The 14,923-nt window shown below is 52.9% G+C and overlaps 1 protein-coding gene across 2 annotated transcripts in view; it reads left to right on the top strand.

The window, feature by feature from the left end:
- The window catches only part of FAM178B (family with sequence similarity 178 member B), a 98,039-nt gene that overhangs the window by 44,945 nt on the left and 38,171 nt on the right, over positions 1-14,923 (top strand). For both annotated transcript variants that reach the window (XM_073023235.1, XM_073023234.1), the window contains 3 exons: positions 5,389-5,482; positions 7,318-7,494; positions 7,708-7,805. In XM_073023235.1, coding sequence (XP_072879336.1) covers positions 5,389-5,482; positions 7,318-7,494; positions 7,708-7,805 — 369 coding nt within the window. The remainder of the gene's footprint in view (positions 1-5,388; positions 5,483-7,317; positions 7,495-7,707; positions 7,806-14,923) is intronic.

The raw sequence follows: 14,923 nt of genomic DNA, 5'->3' as shown, positions 1-14,923 counted from the left end.
GGGGTCTCCATATGTTGTCCAGGCTGGTCTTGAACTCTTAGGCTCAAGGGATCCTTCTACTTCGGCCTCCCAAAGTGCTGAGGTTACAGATAAGAGCCACCCCACACCCAGCCACCTGTTGTCTTGTTTGTTTGGAAGGTGCTGGACTCAGGCTCTATCCCATGTGTAGGGAATTGCAGAACAACCACACACCACCACCTGTGGATCTGAGTATCACACCAAGAAGGAATTTCCTTGCTCCCAGCCTCGGGGAGATGGGAAGCCCCCGGGATGGATGAGCCTTTTTTTGGCACTTTCTGACTCAGCCTCCACTGCCTGCTGCTCTCTGGTGAAACCCAGACTTCAAAGCCTGGTTAATATCCTTGCAGACACATCCCAGTCCCTTGAGTCTCTTCAAGCCACTTGTTTGGCCCCTTACCTAGTATCCACTTGGGAACAGCAGGGCATGCTTTTACGTTCCCACAACCCTCAGTTTTGTGTTGTGAGTGCCCCCGTTGAGCCCCGGGCTGGCTTGCTGGTGGACAGCCATGATCATTTGCCTGTGCCTGGTCCCTGCCTGCGGGGAGGAGCGTCACGTGATGCATAAGTAGCTCTGGTGGGCGGATGGTGACTTTGCTTAAGGTCGTAAAAGTGTTCTATATCATCATCTTGTTCTACACATTTTAGCACATCCAGACTCTCTTGAACCCTTGGAGAAGGTGATTTGAGATGGAGCAGAGTGTTTTGAAGCCTGGAGGGGCTGTTGTATGGGACTCTCCCCACCCCCCACCCCGTGCTTCCCGCTGACAATCTCTCAGCCCCAGGAGGTGCCAGGCCCGCCTTCCCTCGCCTCCGCGGGCAGATGTTCCTCTGCGTGGAAAGTGGGAGCTCTCCTAAGAACCTGTTCCACGACTGTGTTTAGCAATTGTCTGCCAAGCCAAACCGCACTCAGCTCTGCTATAAATACCCCACACATGTACCAGCCTGCCGCGCTGCTGCCCCTTTCCCTCCCGGAGCTCGCAGCTCCATGTCTGGTGTAATGAGCCGCTTGCCTCCTCCTGGCACAGAGCTGCAGTCGCACACCGTCTTGGATGAGCGGGGGAGAGAATTACACTCAGAAAAACAAATGAACGTCTGAGGCAGGCAGGGGCCGTGGAGTCCAGAAGAGCCACTTGTGACTGCTGTGATGAGTGTCCCTGTGTCCTCCTGGGAGTGGGAGGCGGTACTGGAGACGTAGCCACCAGGTCTCGCTCTACTCTGTAAAGAGCTGCTTCCCCCACTGCCTCCCGGTTCTCCCAGGATTTGACTACGGCCTGCCCTTCATGCTGCGAGACGAGTCTGTTGTCTCCAGAGGCAGAGTGGGCAAGAGGGATGAGAACTGTGGCCCTTTAAACACATCTTCTTAAGTACTTGGGAACACAAACCCCACCACGCAGACTTCAGCTTTCCCAGACGCAGTTCAGCTTTGTGTGGGAGGAAAGCAGGGCTGTGTTGTCCTAGATCAGGGCCCAGGGAGCTGCCAGGGCCTCATGTCGTGTCCCAGACACACCGTTTTAACATCTACCTCTGGGCCCCAGAAGTTGGCCTGGCTGTTGACACCATTTCCCATCAGAGGATTCAGAACTGCCCTCAAGGACCTGACTGACAGCCACAGGGGTGAGTTCCCTGCCCCTGGCTCTGGGAGCAGGCTGGGGATCACCTGTCAAGCCCCTCAGGGGGACAGCTTTCCTGCTTGGAGCTCCTACCCTGTGTCTTCCTCAGGGTAGGAGGAGGGCGAAAATGCCTGGGTAGGTTTCCTGGACTGCTGATTGTGTCATGGATCGGAGGGTGACCCCTCTGGGGTATTCAGGAAGCATCAAGGAGGTTCCAGCATCTCCTCCCCAAGGGCACAGCATCCTTCATGGATGCATGGGCCACAAGAGAAACCCCACAGCAGGCCGTCTTCTCCCTGTGGTCCTTCTTGTCCTGGCTCCTCACCAGCTCAGAGGCTGTCTTGGGCGAGCTGGCTCCGCCCGGGCGTCTCTTTTCTGCTGACTTCCAGGGATGCCTCCGTCCAGGGGAACAGATGCCTCTGGGGGCTTCTCCTGGGCTACCCTCAGCACCTCACAATGGCCAGGGCTTAAAATGAGGGACTCAAGACACCTGTGCATGGCCCCACCGTGACTGGCTGTGTCTCTAGTCGCTCTGAGACAAGTCTTCCACCATTTCTTCCTAGTCTCGGATTTCCTTAAAGGCCATCACCATCTCCTATCTAGTGCTTCTGGATTTCCGTTCAGAAAGATGTAGTCCCTCCACAGCTAGGCCGTGCAGATCCCCTGGCATCCACCTTGTTGGAAACAGTGGCCCTCTGCTCCGTCATGAGACTGGGGAGGGGACATGGGAGGGCATTTCGGGGAAAGGATGGAGCGTGGATATGAATGGGAAGAGGGTGGTGGGGGAGCTCGTCAGCATCCTCAGAGGGGCTCGTGCCCACATTGGTACACAGAATGGGCCTTGCCAGGTGCCCCCGTCTCCCCCAGGAGCACAAGGGAGGTCCTTAGGTAGCTGTGCATGGTCCTCCAAGGCTGTTCCTGCTGCCAAGCCCAGCTGAGGTTAGAGCCTGCTCCGATGCACAGGCCTGGCCGCTGAAGACCAAAAGCCTGGAGCTGTTGCCTGGTGCCAGAAGCCTTGGCCACTTGGTTTTCTTTTTCTTTTTCTTTTTTTTCTTTTGAGACAGAGTTTCACTCTTGTTGCTCAAGCTGGAGTGCGGTGGTACGATCTCAGCTCACTGCAACCTCTGCGTCTGGGTTAAAGCAATTCTCCTGCCTCAGCCTCCTGAGTACCTGGGATTACAGGTGCATGCCACCATGCCTGCTAATTTTTGTTCTGTTTGTGTTTTTGTTTTTTTTTTAGTAGAGGTGGGGTTTCACCATGTCAGCCAGGCTGGTCTCGATCTCCTGACCTCAAGTGATCTGCCTGCCTTGGTCTCCCAAAGTGCTGGGATTACAGGCATGAGCCACCGCGGCCCGCCAGCCACTTGGTTTTCAAAGGAGCAGCCTGGTGCAGAGGCCAAAGGGGGAAATACACGACAGTTAACACGTTGACCGGGCGTCCTATCAAGCGCGGGGGCAACTTAACCAAGGAGGCAGCTCTTGGTTAAGGTGGCAGTGGTTCTCATACACCGTACCTGCCGTCTTCCCTCTGAGAACATCGGAATGCCATGCAGATGGTAACTTCATTATGTTTTCAACTTTTGGGGGAAGAAGATGCGGAGACCTGGGTAGAGGTCAGTGACATGTCCCTCATAAGGTTAATGAGTATTGAACAGTGTGTCTGAGACAGAAACCCAGTTCCTGGGTGCTGGCCACAGACCCTGGAGCCAAGCGTGGGACCGATGAAGCTGCTTTGCTCATAGAGTCCAATGGTGGGACCATCAGCTCACTCTAACCTGCTGAGCCCAAGAAGGGAGCAGGGATAACAGGCCGTTGAATTCCCTGGCTGTGACCCCTTGCTGGCAGCCGCTTGCCGGCAGCTGATCGGGGATCGTCCAATGCTGCATCTCAGAACGGCAGCCGCAGATGCCAGCAGTTCGAAGGGCACGGATTAGAGGACCCCATTATATTGCCCATGAGCCCATGGGCCCACAAAGTTCCGGAACTCTGGCCAGCCAGGCCTTCACTTGGGAAGGCTGACATTTCTTTCCAAGGAAGTCAGGGCTCTCCCCACAGCCACACTCCCCTCTCCAGCTCAGAGAACACATGTCACCACCTCACACCTCCGACGTCCCTTGGCAGCATCTCTCTCCTGCAGATGTTTGTCATCGACGCTGGCTGCCTATGCTGACAAACTGAAAACACCCGTGTGTGGGTGCACGTGTTGCACGCTCAAGGCTGGTACGAACCAGAGCTCCCCCTCACATACTGGCACGGGCCCAGCCTGTGCCCAGATGTGCAAATGCCAGCCTCACCCATTCAGTTGTGGCCCTAATAAATGCTGAAATCTGGGAGAAGGACTGAGCCCAGCCCCCGTCTCCACTCCCCCACCAAATTTGGTTTGTTGGCACCAACTTCCTGGTACCTCAGAGACAGATCTCCTCCTTCCCCGCTGAGCTCAGCGCCAAGTGGAGAAGAGCAGAGGCTTCACAGGAGCTGTAGGACAGCGCTGTTCCCTGTGCCAGGAGGCTGCCTGGAGCCTGCTGTCATCGGCAGTGTGGTTATTGTCAGTGTCTTCACTTACCACTGTTAGCAGGAACCTTAAGCCATTTCTTAAGAGTGGAGAAGTGGGTGAGACAGCAGAGGGGGCCTCATCCTAAGCTCATTTAACGTAGTTGAAATCAACAGTGTTCATTTGGTCACAGAAAGGGTGAAGGTGATCATGCCCAGGCTCTCATCCTGTGAGCGCATGCCTGGGAGGGAGGCTTGTGGGAAGGGTGATGAGACTGCCATCCAGTAAGACCCACCAAGGCCCCGCTAACTAAGCTGCTCACCACCCTGTGTGTGGCTTGATCTTTAAAGCGGGGGGATTTTTCTTTTCCCAGCCCCGGCCTCTTACATCACCTGGTGCTCAGCCAGATTGGGTCCAGCACTCGGGAAAACGCCATGCTGGGCTTGTCAGCAGACAGCACATCAGCTCAGGGTGACACCTTTGGAGGAGGTTTCCAGGGCTGTTTCTATTTTGATTTCTGCCATACTTGTTGTCTTGTGAGGCAGCCCCCGTGACAGCTACCACGTGGAGCACTTTGCAGTGTATGCAGGGTCAGCCTTGCGGAGCAGACCCAGGGAGGACTCGAGGACTTTGCGGGGATTGGAGGTGTGATTTTCTGGTTTCCAAGTGCTGGAAAACCAAAGCTGGAGGCCTCCCCTGAGTGGTAACATGTGGGAGCTAGTCCCCAAGGAGCCCCCTGCATGCATACCCTGCTCCTAGAGTTCACGCGGTTCTGTAGCCACTGCCTCCACCAAGTTAGGTTTGGCTTGTGTGACCAGCAGAAGAGATGGGAATGTCACTTTCAAGGTTAGGTTATGGAAGGCTGCGGCTCTGTCCTGGGCATCTTCTCGCTCCCTCTCTTTCTCACCGCTGGCTTTGGAGAACCAGTGGCCATGTGGAGAAACCCTGCGAAGAGGCCCTGGGGCCTGCGGATCAGTGACCAGGTAAGTGAACTGAGAGGCAGGCCCTCCAGCCCAGGCAGGCTCAGGTGACCGCAGCCCTACCCAACATCTTGAGGGCAACATCTGAGAGACCCCGAGCCAGGACCACCCAACGGAGCTGCCCCTGGATTCCTGGCCCTCAGAAACGACGTGAGATCATCTGTGTGGAGGGATTTGCTGTGCCCAGCAGATGAGCAGCCTCAGGGCAGCAGTGCCCCACTTTGCGCCTCCTGCTCCCATGCTCTGTACTGGGTTTCCCATCGTCACTGTTGTTGTCTTACTGCAGGGTGCTTCCAGGCGAGGCTGGCCTGAGTGAGAACAAGGAGCAGGACGCTCCCCAAGAGGTGGCCTTGGACATCAGCCTGGGCCACATCTACAAGGTGAGTTGAGCTGCCTGCCTCACCCAGGGCACTGTCAGCTTGTAGTTCAGACCCATTCAGCAGCTTAATTGGGGAGCGTCACGGAGAATCTCTGGCGAGCTCAGCACCACGGCAGGCACTGTGCTGGCTGTGGGCCGGATGCTACAGAAACCGTGTTACGGGAAACGGGTCTTGATGTGGGCCCCAAGAGAGGGTCCTTGGATCTTGCACAAGAAAGAATTGGGGCCAGACATGGCGGCTCATGCCTGTAATCCCAGCACTTTGGGAGGCTGAGGCAGGCGGATCATTTGAGGTCAGGAGTTCCAGACCAGCCTGACCAACATGGTAAAAACCCGTCTCTACTAAAATTACAAAAAAGTTAGCGGGGCGTGATGGTGGACACCTGTAGTCCAGTCTGCTCAAGAGGCTGATACAAGAGAATTGCTTGACCTTGGGAGGCAGAGGTTGTAGTGAGCTGAGATGGCACCACTGCACTCCAGCCTGGGCAACACAGTGAGACTCCGTCTCAAAAAAAAAAAAAAAAAAAAAAAGGACGCAGTGGCTCATGCCTGTAATGCCAGCACTTTGGGAGCCTGAGACGGGTGGATCACCTGAGGTCAGGAGTTGAAGACCAGCCTGGCAAACATGGCAAAACCCCGTCTCTACAAAAAATACAAAAATCAGCCAGGTATGGAGGCTGAGGCAGGAGAATCGCTTGAAACCAGGAGGTGGAGGTTGCAGTGAGCTGAGATTGCGCCATTGCACTCTAGCCTGGGCAACAAGAGAGAAACTCCATCTCAAAAATAAAAAGAATTGGAAGCAAATCCATAGAGTAAAATGAAAGCAAGTTTATTAAGAAAGTAAGCGAATAGGCTGGGTACGGTGGTTCATGCCTGTAATCTTAGCGCTTTGGGAGGCCAACACGGGTGGATCGCCTGCAGTTCAGAGTTCAAGATCAGCCTGGCCAACATGGCAAAACTATATCTCTACTAAAAATACCGAAATTAGTCGGGCGTGGTGGCGTGTGCTTGTAATCCCAGCTACTTGGGAAGCTGAGGCAGGAGAATTGCTGGAACCCAGGAAGCAGAGGTTGTAGTGAGCCAAGATCGAGCCACTGCACCCCAACCTGGGTGACAGAGCAAGACTCTGTCTCAAAAAAAAGCAAAAGAATAAAGAATGGCTACTTCATAGGCAGAGCACCTACTACCAAGGGCTGCTGGTATAGTATTTTTATGGCTATTTCTTGATTATATGCTAAATAAGGGGTGAATTATGAGTTTTCCAGGAAGGGGATGGGCAATTCCCAGAACCGAGGGCTCCTCCCCTTTTTAGACAGCATAGGGTAACTTCCTGACGGTGCCACGGTGTGTGTAAACTGTCACGGTGCGGGGGGGGGGGGGGGGGGGGGGGGGGGAGTGTCTTTGAGCATGCTAATGCATTGTTAGCATATAATGAGCCGTGAGGCCGACCAGAGGTCACTCTAGTCATCATCTTGGTTTTGGTGGTATCTGGCCGGCCTCTTTCCGCCAACCTCCTCTCTCCTATAAGAACACCTGACCTCCTGGGAGTGCAGCCCAGTAGGTCTTAGCCTTATTTTAACCCAGCCCCTATTCAAGATGGAGTCGCTCTAGTTCAGACACCTCTGACAAACACACTCTCCACACTTGTGCCTGCCACCCAGGGCCCTGCAGGGGCCTCGAATCCTGGCCTCACTGTTTCCTGAGCTCCTATCCAGCGTGATCGCGGAGCTCACAGTACCATCCCTCCTGCCGACGTGTCTCCCAGGGAACTGGTCCTCGAAGTTCTCTCCCGTTCCCCCACAGCCTGGCCACCCTTGCTCTCTTCTTTCTCTCTAGTTTCTGGCGCTGTGTGCCCAGGCCCAGCCGGGGGCCTACACTGACGAGAACCTCGTGGGACTGATTGAGCTGCTGTGCCGCGCCGGCCTGGACATGGGGCTCCGCCTGCTGCCCAAGGTTGACCTCCAGCAGCTTCTGCTCTTGCTCCTGGAGAACATCCAGGAGTGGCCGGGGAAGGTACCACATGCCCAGAGTCTGGTCCTCACAGCTTCATCACGAGGGACCAGGGTGGCCCCTAGAGTGCCCTGGGTGGGGATGGCATTGCCTGGAGGTCATCGGAACGCCCCTGGTCTCTGTGACTGCCCACTTACTCCCCTGTGCGGGCTGGGAGGCGAGAACAGTGGGAAGGCAGCGTCCCCCTGCAGCCCATGGGGTGCCCCTCTCCTGCAGCTCCAGGAACTGTGCTGCACCCTGAGCTGGGTGTCTGACCACCACCACAACCTGCTGGCTCTCGTGCAGTTCTTCCCGGACATGACCTCCCGGAGCAGGTGGGTGCCGCTCCCCTGCTGCCGCCTCCCTCTCACATGCATCTTTTCAGGTTCTTGCAGGAATCCAGAGTCCTCCCCATCAGCCCCAACAAACCTCCCCCGCCCAATTGCTAATCCCCAGGAGGGAGAACTAAAAATATAACTCACTAATGAGTTCTTTACAAATGAAAAAAAAAGGCTAATTTTCTTAACGTGGTCTTATTAGCAAAACAATTGCCTTGTGCAGTTAGCTCCTGCCTGTGGGGGGGGGTGGGGCCACTCTCCTTTCTTTGGGGCTCCCTCCCCAGTCTTCAGCTCCTCCTTGTCATTCAGACCTCAGCTGAATTATGTCCCCTGGTCACCCCATTCCCACTTGCACACTCTCGATTCATCCTTCCGTTTTCTTTTCTGCCTAGCATTTACCCCTGCCAGAAATGATGTTACTCTGTTTCCTTGTTTAGGGCTGTGGCTTTCCTCGAAGTCACCTCTACCAGAACAGCTCCTTTGTGAGGGCCACTGCCATATTGTCCCGGATCTAGAACAGTGCCTAGTGTGCTGTTTAGCGCTCTGTAAATTCTTTTTTTTTTTTTTTTTTTTTTTTCTTGAGACAGAGTCTCGATCTGTCAGCCAGCCTGGAGTACGGTGGCGCGATCTCGGCTCACTGCAAGCTCCACCTTCTGGGTTCATGCCATTCTCCTGCCTCAGCCTCCCGAGTAGCTGGGACTACAGGCGCCGCCACCACGCCCAGCAAATTTTTTGTATTTTAGTAGAGATGGGGTTTCACCATGTTAGCCAGGATGGTCTCGATCTCCTGACCTCGTGACCTGCCTGCCTCGCCTCCCAAATTGCTGGGATTACAGGCATGAGCCACCGCGCTGGCCTGTAAATTCTTTTTGAATGAATGAAGTGGGTAAACGAACTCAGCCAAGGAGGAGATAAGGCCCACTGGCTGGATCTGGCCCTGCTTCCCTCTCCACCTTCCTTCTCCCACTTCTGGCCACAGTCTTACGGAACTGCCTGCCCTTCCCGGAGCAGACCACTCCCATCCACTCCCCTCCCTCTTCTCTCTCCATCTTCCCTTTTTCTGGGCCTGTCCCTTTGCAACTCCTCCTGCCTAGAATGACTCCCTTCCCACCCCTCACCTTTGGCAGACACCTCTGTGTTACCCTCCACTGGGACCTCTTCCCTTCCCCTGCAATGTTCTTGAGGGTGGTCTCTGGGAGCCGGCTTGGAGTTTGAATCGCCTCCCACCCCAGGGCCCAGCCTTGTAGAGGCTCTGCTTGTTGACTGAGTTACGTTCATGTCCTGGGCTCCGCTTCAGGGCTGGGCAGGGAGTCCCACCTCTTTCCTGGGAATCTGGCTGGCAGAGAGGCAGGCTGTGCACAGTTGGGAGAGGGCAGGTTTTACCCTGTCTCTGAAAGGTTGGGACTTCTGGAAGCTCTGTCAGAGGCCTCCGGGGGCCTCCGTCGGGGAGCAGCCCGGCAGCCTGGGATTTCTTCTTGGAATGGAGAGGCCGACCTGCCTCCTGATTCCCTGTTCTCCCCAGACCGCCCATCCACTCTGCTGAGCCGGCTGGAAATGACAGCCCTAGAGGTTTCTGCCATCCCCAGCTGTTATGCGTTTCATCCCTAAATCCTGTCCTTTCTGCCTTCTGTATCCTAAACCCTCGGTCCAACTCTGTGACAGCCAGGACCGTGTCTGGCTCACACAAATCAGTCACCTCCTTTCCTGCTTTCATCTCACCAGCTCACCTGGAGGGTGGCAGCGGCCTTTCTTCCTCTTCCCCAAAGTCTGTCTGCTCTGTAGATGCCTGTGGGTTCCTGTGATGATCGTGTCCCTGCCTTGCCGTGCTCCCCATTGCCTGCAGGGCCAGGTGCCAGTTCTTAGGCTGGCCCCAGGCCCCCTCGTCCACCTCATCCAGCCAGTTTCTCGTTTGCTCCATCCAGGGCATGGTGTTCGTGGTGGCTCTTCTCACACATACAGTAAACCTCACTCTCTTCACGGCTGCATAGTCTTCCCCTAGTGTGTGCCATTATAGTCTCCTAACGTAGCAGGACGAGTCACAGACAAGAACCCCTCAGACACCAAGTTGTGGAAGGAAAGGGCTGTATTCAGCTGGGAGCATTGGCGAGCTCACGTCTCCAAAACCCGAGCTCCCTGAGTGAGCAATTCCTGTCCCTTTTAAGGGCTGACAACTCTTTTTTTTTTCTGAGACGGAGTCTCGCTCTGTCGCCCAGGCTGGAGTGCAGTGGCGCGATCTCAGCTCACTGCAAGGCCCTCGTGAGAGGGTCATGATGGATTGAGCAAGCCGTGGGTACGTGACCAGGGGCTGCATGCGCTGGTAATCAGAATGGAACAGAACAGGACAGGGATGTCCACAGTGCTTTTCCATACAATGTCTGGAATCTGTAGATAACATAAACCGGTTAAGTCGGGGTCAGTCTTTTAACTAGCAGGCCTGGAATGCAGCACTGGGCTGTCTGACTACTGATTCCATTTCTGTCTTTTCTTTAAACTCCTACGTTTCCTTTGAGGCAGAAATTGGGCGTAAGATAGGATGAGGGGTGGTGTCCTCCCTTACTAATACTGGACATTCTTCCAGTGACTGTTTCTATGAGCTTTGGGCGTCTGTGCACATATTTCTATGGGATAAATTCCTTGAAGTGAAATTGCAACCCTAAAGTATGTAAAGCTGGACCTATTAGTAGCACCACCAAATGGGTATGAAAATGCGTGTTTTTCTGCATTTTCATTAATGCTGCATATTCTCAGTTTTGTTTTTGAGTTTTAGTCAATCTGGTGAGTGGAAAATGTCATCCTGTGGTTCTAATTTTCATTTCCCTGATTGCCAGTGAAATCGAGTATCTTTTCGTGTATTTATTGGCCTTTTGTGTTTCTCTTACTGTAAATTACCTTTTGGTATTTCTTACCCACTTGCCTGTCGGTTAATTTATCTTCTTATCAACTCTATTGATCTTCATGTTGCTTATTATGTTACAATGCGTTTTCTCCAAAGGTTATCTAGATTGTCCTTTGTAAATCTTAATGTACGGTCCCTTTCAGTGAACTGGATTTTTTTTCTTTTTTTACTTTTTCAGTCCTTTTTTAAATCTTAGAATAGATTTAGATTTACAGGACAGTTTTATGGATAATACAGAGAGTGGATTGGGGTTTTTGTGTAATTTAATCTTTCTGTATGGAAGAGGAAGGGTTTCCCCACCAAGACCGTAAAGAGTGTGTGCTTGCTTCTCTTTCAGGACTGGCTTCACTTTGTTTCCTTCATCTCTTAATCCCAACTGTAATCGGTTTGTGCTCGGTATGAGATAAGGATCTAACTTGATTTTTTCTATCCCCAAACAGCCAGTGGGGACCCACCGTCAATTTTTTTGCCTTCTGTTTTATTTTTTGAGATAGGGTCTCACTCTGTCACCCAGGCTGGAGTGCAGTGATGCCATCATGGCTCACTGCAGCCTTGACCTCTTGGGATCAAGCGATCCTCCTGCCTCAGCCTCCTTAGTAGCTAGGACTACAGACACATGCCAACACACCTATCTAATTTTTAATTTTTTTGTAGAGACAAGGTCTCTTTATGTTGTCCAGACTGGTCTCAAACCCCTGGGTTGAAGTGATCTTCCCACTCAGCCTCCCAAACTGCTGGGATCACAGGTGTGAGCCACCGTGCCTGACCTTTTTGGTCTTAACAATTAATCCTTTCAAGACAGATTTGAAGCTACCTTCTCCATATCCTAAGTTTATGACTTCGCTCCTTCGTCTGCTAGCCCTGTTAAACCGTGATTTCGTGGATCAGTGTCTTTTGTGGAATCTGTGGGTAGCTCCAGGGCCTGTGGCAAGTGCCCTTTAAGTGCTGGGAAATGAATGAGACAGAGCATCTTGCGCCTGCCTTTCAGGCAGCCACGTAGGCAGGGCGATGCTTTGTGCCAAGAGCTTTCCTAGGAGGGAGGGTGCCTTATCGGGATCAGTGTTAATTGATTTTATTTTTATTTTTCTAAGTAGATAAAAGCATTCAAATAAAATTCATAAGGTACCACGGAGTACCTTTTTGAAAGTACCCCTTTCAAATTTGATGTTGAAAATGCGCCTCTTCTGAGCCAGAGCCTCCGGCTGGCCGCCAGCCTCTGTCTGCGTGTGCACGATCTGCCATTCCAGCACCTTCCTTGCTCTTCAGGGTGTGTTCTGGCCGTCATCCCTGACTGGGTTGTAAAGGGCTCCTAATTCTTCTTTCCTGCCGCGTTGTACTCACTGGGTCTTCAGTGAGCCACTGCTCCACTGTGCTCCCTGCGGCGGCCGCAGAGCTTACTGGCTGCCTTCACTGGTGGCTGCCCTACTGGGCTCTGTGCCCAGACTGACCCCAGGAAGAAGGGCAGATTGTTGTACGAGGGGCTGTCACACTCTTTGTCTACTCGACTGACTGGTTAAGCACAAAGCGAGAACTCCCGCTGATGCTCTCATAGTACACCCACAGCCCCTGCCTCAGCGCTCGAGACTTCACGGGATGCACTACAAATGTGAGGAAGAGCTGGGCCTAACCATGAAAAATGAAAGTGAAGACGAAGGCAGACCACCTGAAACAGAGCCAAGGGGCAGAGGAGGTTCTTGGAGGGAGGTCCACCTTGGGAGGTGGTGGCCCCACTGGGGCAGTTCAGGCAGCTTTGGGAAGAGCAGCCTGCCATCCCCGCTTCTGTTCAGGGCTCCTGCAGCTGCTCACATGCTACTGAAAGCTGATGTCCCAGGCTCCGGGGACCCTCCTCCTCCACTGCCTGCGGCTGTTCATTAAACATCCCGTGTGCGCCGCTTCAAAGCAGGTCAGATGAAGCCAGCTCACGCAGGCTGCCTGATCAGATGGAGGAATGGACGAAGGCTGCCTAAAATGGCTCACAAAACCAGCCCTGACAATGACGTAGAGTTCCTTGCCCGTCAGACCAGAATCAATCCGAAAGGACAGTGCTGCCCAGTGTTGGCAGGATGTGAGGAAACAGACATATGCCTCCCTGCTCGTGAGGTGCGGTCAGTAGTCCCTCTGGAGGCCAATTTGGCAAAATCAAGCAGATGACTTTAAAATGTGCACACCCTTCAAAAAACTAGATCGTTTTCTGGGAAACTAGACAGTGAAGATTCATCGACAAGGATGTTTGGCATAGTAATGTCGTGATAGTGAAGAACTGGAAACCGCCTTAGCGCCCCACCACCAATTCAGTTCTGCCCATGCTACGGAGTATTATACAGTACCTAAAAATGATGTCACAGGAAAATGGGAAAGTTAATGAAATAAGGCTGAATGGAAAAAAGACTTGGAAGCCATATGTAAAGCACGATGCCAGTTCTGTTTTGGGGAAAAGAAAGGTCATCTTTGGGTGTGAGGTTAATAGTGGTTTTCGTCGCCTTGGGCTTATTTCCCCTTTCTTTTTTCTTTTTTCTTTTTTTTTTTTTTCTGAGACGGAGTCTAGCTCTGGAGTCACCCAGGCTGGAGTGCAGTGGCCAGATCTCAGCTCACTGCAAGCTCTGCCTCCCAGGTTTATGCCATTCTCTTGCCTCAGCCTCCCGAGTAGCTGGGACTACAGGCGCCTGCCACCTCGCCTGGCTAGTTTTTTTATATTTTTTAGTAGAGACGGGGTTTCACTGTGTTAGCCAGGATGGTCTCGATCTCCTGACCTCGTCATCCACCCGTCTCGGCCTCCCAAAGTGCTAGGATTATAGGCTTGAGCCACTGCGCCCGGCCCTTTTTTCTTTTCTTTCTTATTTTTTTTTCCCACTCTGTCGCCCAGGCTGGAGTGCAATGGCACGGTCTCTGCTCACTGCAACCTCCGCCTCCTGGGTTTAAGTGATTCTTCTGCCCCAGCCTCCCGAGTAGCTGGGACTACAGGCGCGTGCCACCACACCCAGCTAATCTGTATTTTTAGTAGAGACGGGGTTTCGCCTTGTTGGGCAGGCTGGTCTCGAACTCCTAACCTCATGATCTACCTGCCTTGGCCTCCCAAAGTGCTGGGATTACAGGCGTGAGCCACCGTGCCTGTCCTCTTACTTCCCCTTTCTAAAGACCCTGTTGGCCTCTGAGCTCCTGCTCTTACCCCCACAGCCAGTTCTCACCAATTAGCCAGAATCACTTCTAGTTAATAATTTCTTAAAGTTTTATTGGCTGGGTGTGGTGGCTCACACCTGTAATCCCAGCACCTTGGGAGGCCAAGGTGGGTGGATCACTTGAGGTCAGGAGTTTGAGACTAGCCTGGCCAACATGGTGAAACCCCATCTCTACTGAAAATACAAAAAAAAAAAAAAATTAGCTGGGCATGGTGGCATGCACCTGTAATCCCAGCTACTCAGGAGACTGAGACAGGAGAACCGTTTGAACCCGGGAGGCAGAGGTTGCAGTGAACCGAGATTGTGCCATTGCACTTCAGCCTGAGAGACAGAGTGAGACTTCGTCTCAAGAAAGAAAAAAGAAAAATTTGGTTATAGTTTCAAGACATATAACAAACGTTGAGAGGCTAGTAAAATGGACTCCATGCCCCCATTTTCCATCTCAGCAGACGCAACCATGGAGACGACTCCTGCCCTCACCCAGTGCCCCCTACCCCTGCCCCAGATCATTGTGAAGCAAAACAAGTAAGACATTTTGTTCAGTAGGTGTCTCTAAAAAGATAAGGTCTTAGTGGTTGGTTTGTTGTTGTTGTTGTTGTTGTTGACGGAATCTGTCGCCCGGGCAGGAGTGCAGTGGTACCATCGAGGCTCACTGCAGCTTCGACTTCCTGAGCTTAAGTGATCCTCCTGCCGCAGCCTCCCGAGCAGCTGGGACTACAGGCGTGCACCATCCCACCCAGATAACTTCTTTAAATTTTTGTAGAGACAGGATCTCTCTGTGTTCCCCAGCCTGGTCTTAGACCCCTGGTCTCAAGTGATCCTCCCACCTTGGCCTCCCAAAGTGCTGAGATCACAGTGCCCAGCCCTCGGTGGGTATTTTAAAACATCATTACAACATGATGATGACACCTAAAACACTGAACCATAAAAGAGCTGTCATAAGCAGTTGAGTCACTTCCCTGCTCCAGAATCTTCCAAGACTTTGCATCATCTTGGAGGGAAGCCTGGAGTCTTTGAGGTGGCCGCTAAGGCCCCTTTGCAGT

This window comes from Chlorocebus sabaeus, chromosome 14, assembly GCF_047675955.1.
Source record: "Chlorocebus sabaeus isolate Y175 chromosome 14, mChlSab1.0.hap1, whole genome shotgun sequence".
In the NCBI taxonomy this organism is placed as follows: Eukaryota; Metazoa; Chordata; class Mammalia; order Primates; family Cercopithecidae; genus Chlorocebus; species Chlorocebus sabaeus.
Note: the sequence above shows the minus strand (reverse complement) of the source record. Positions and strands in the feature narration are given on the sequence as shown.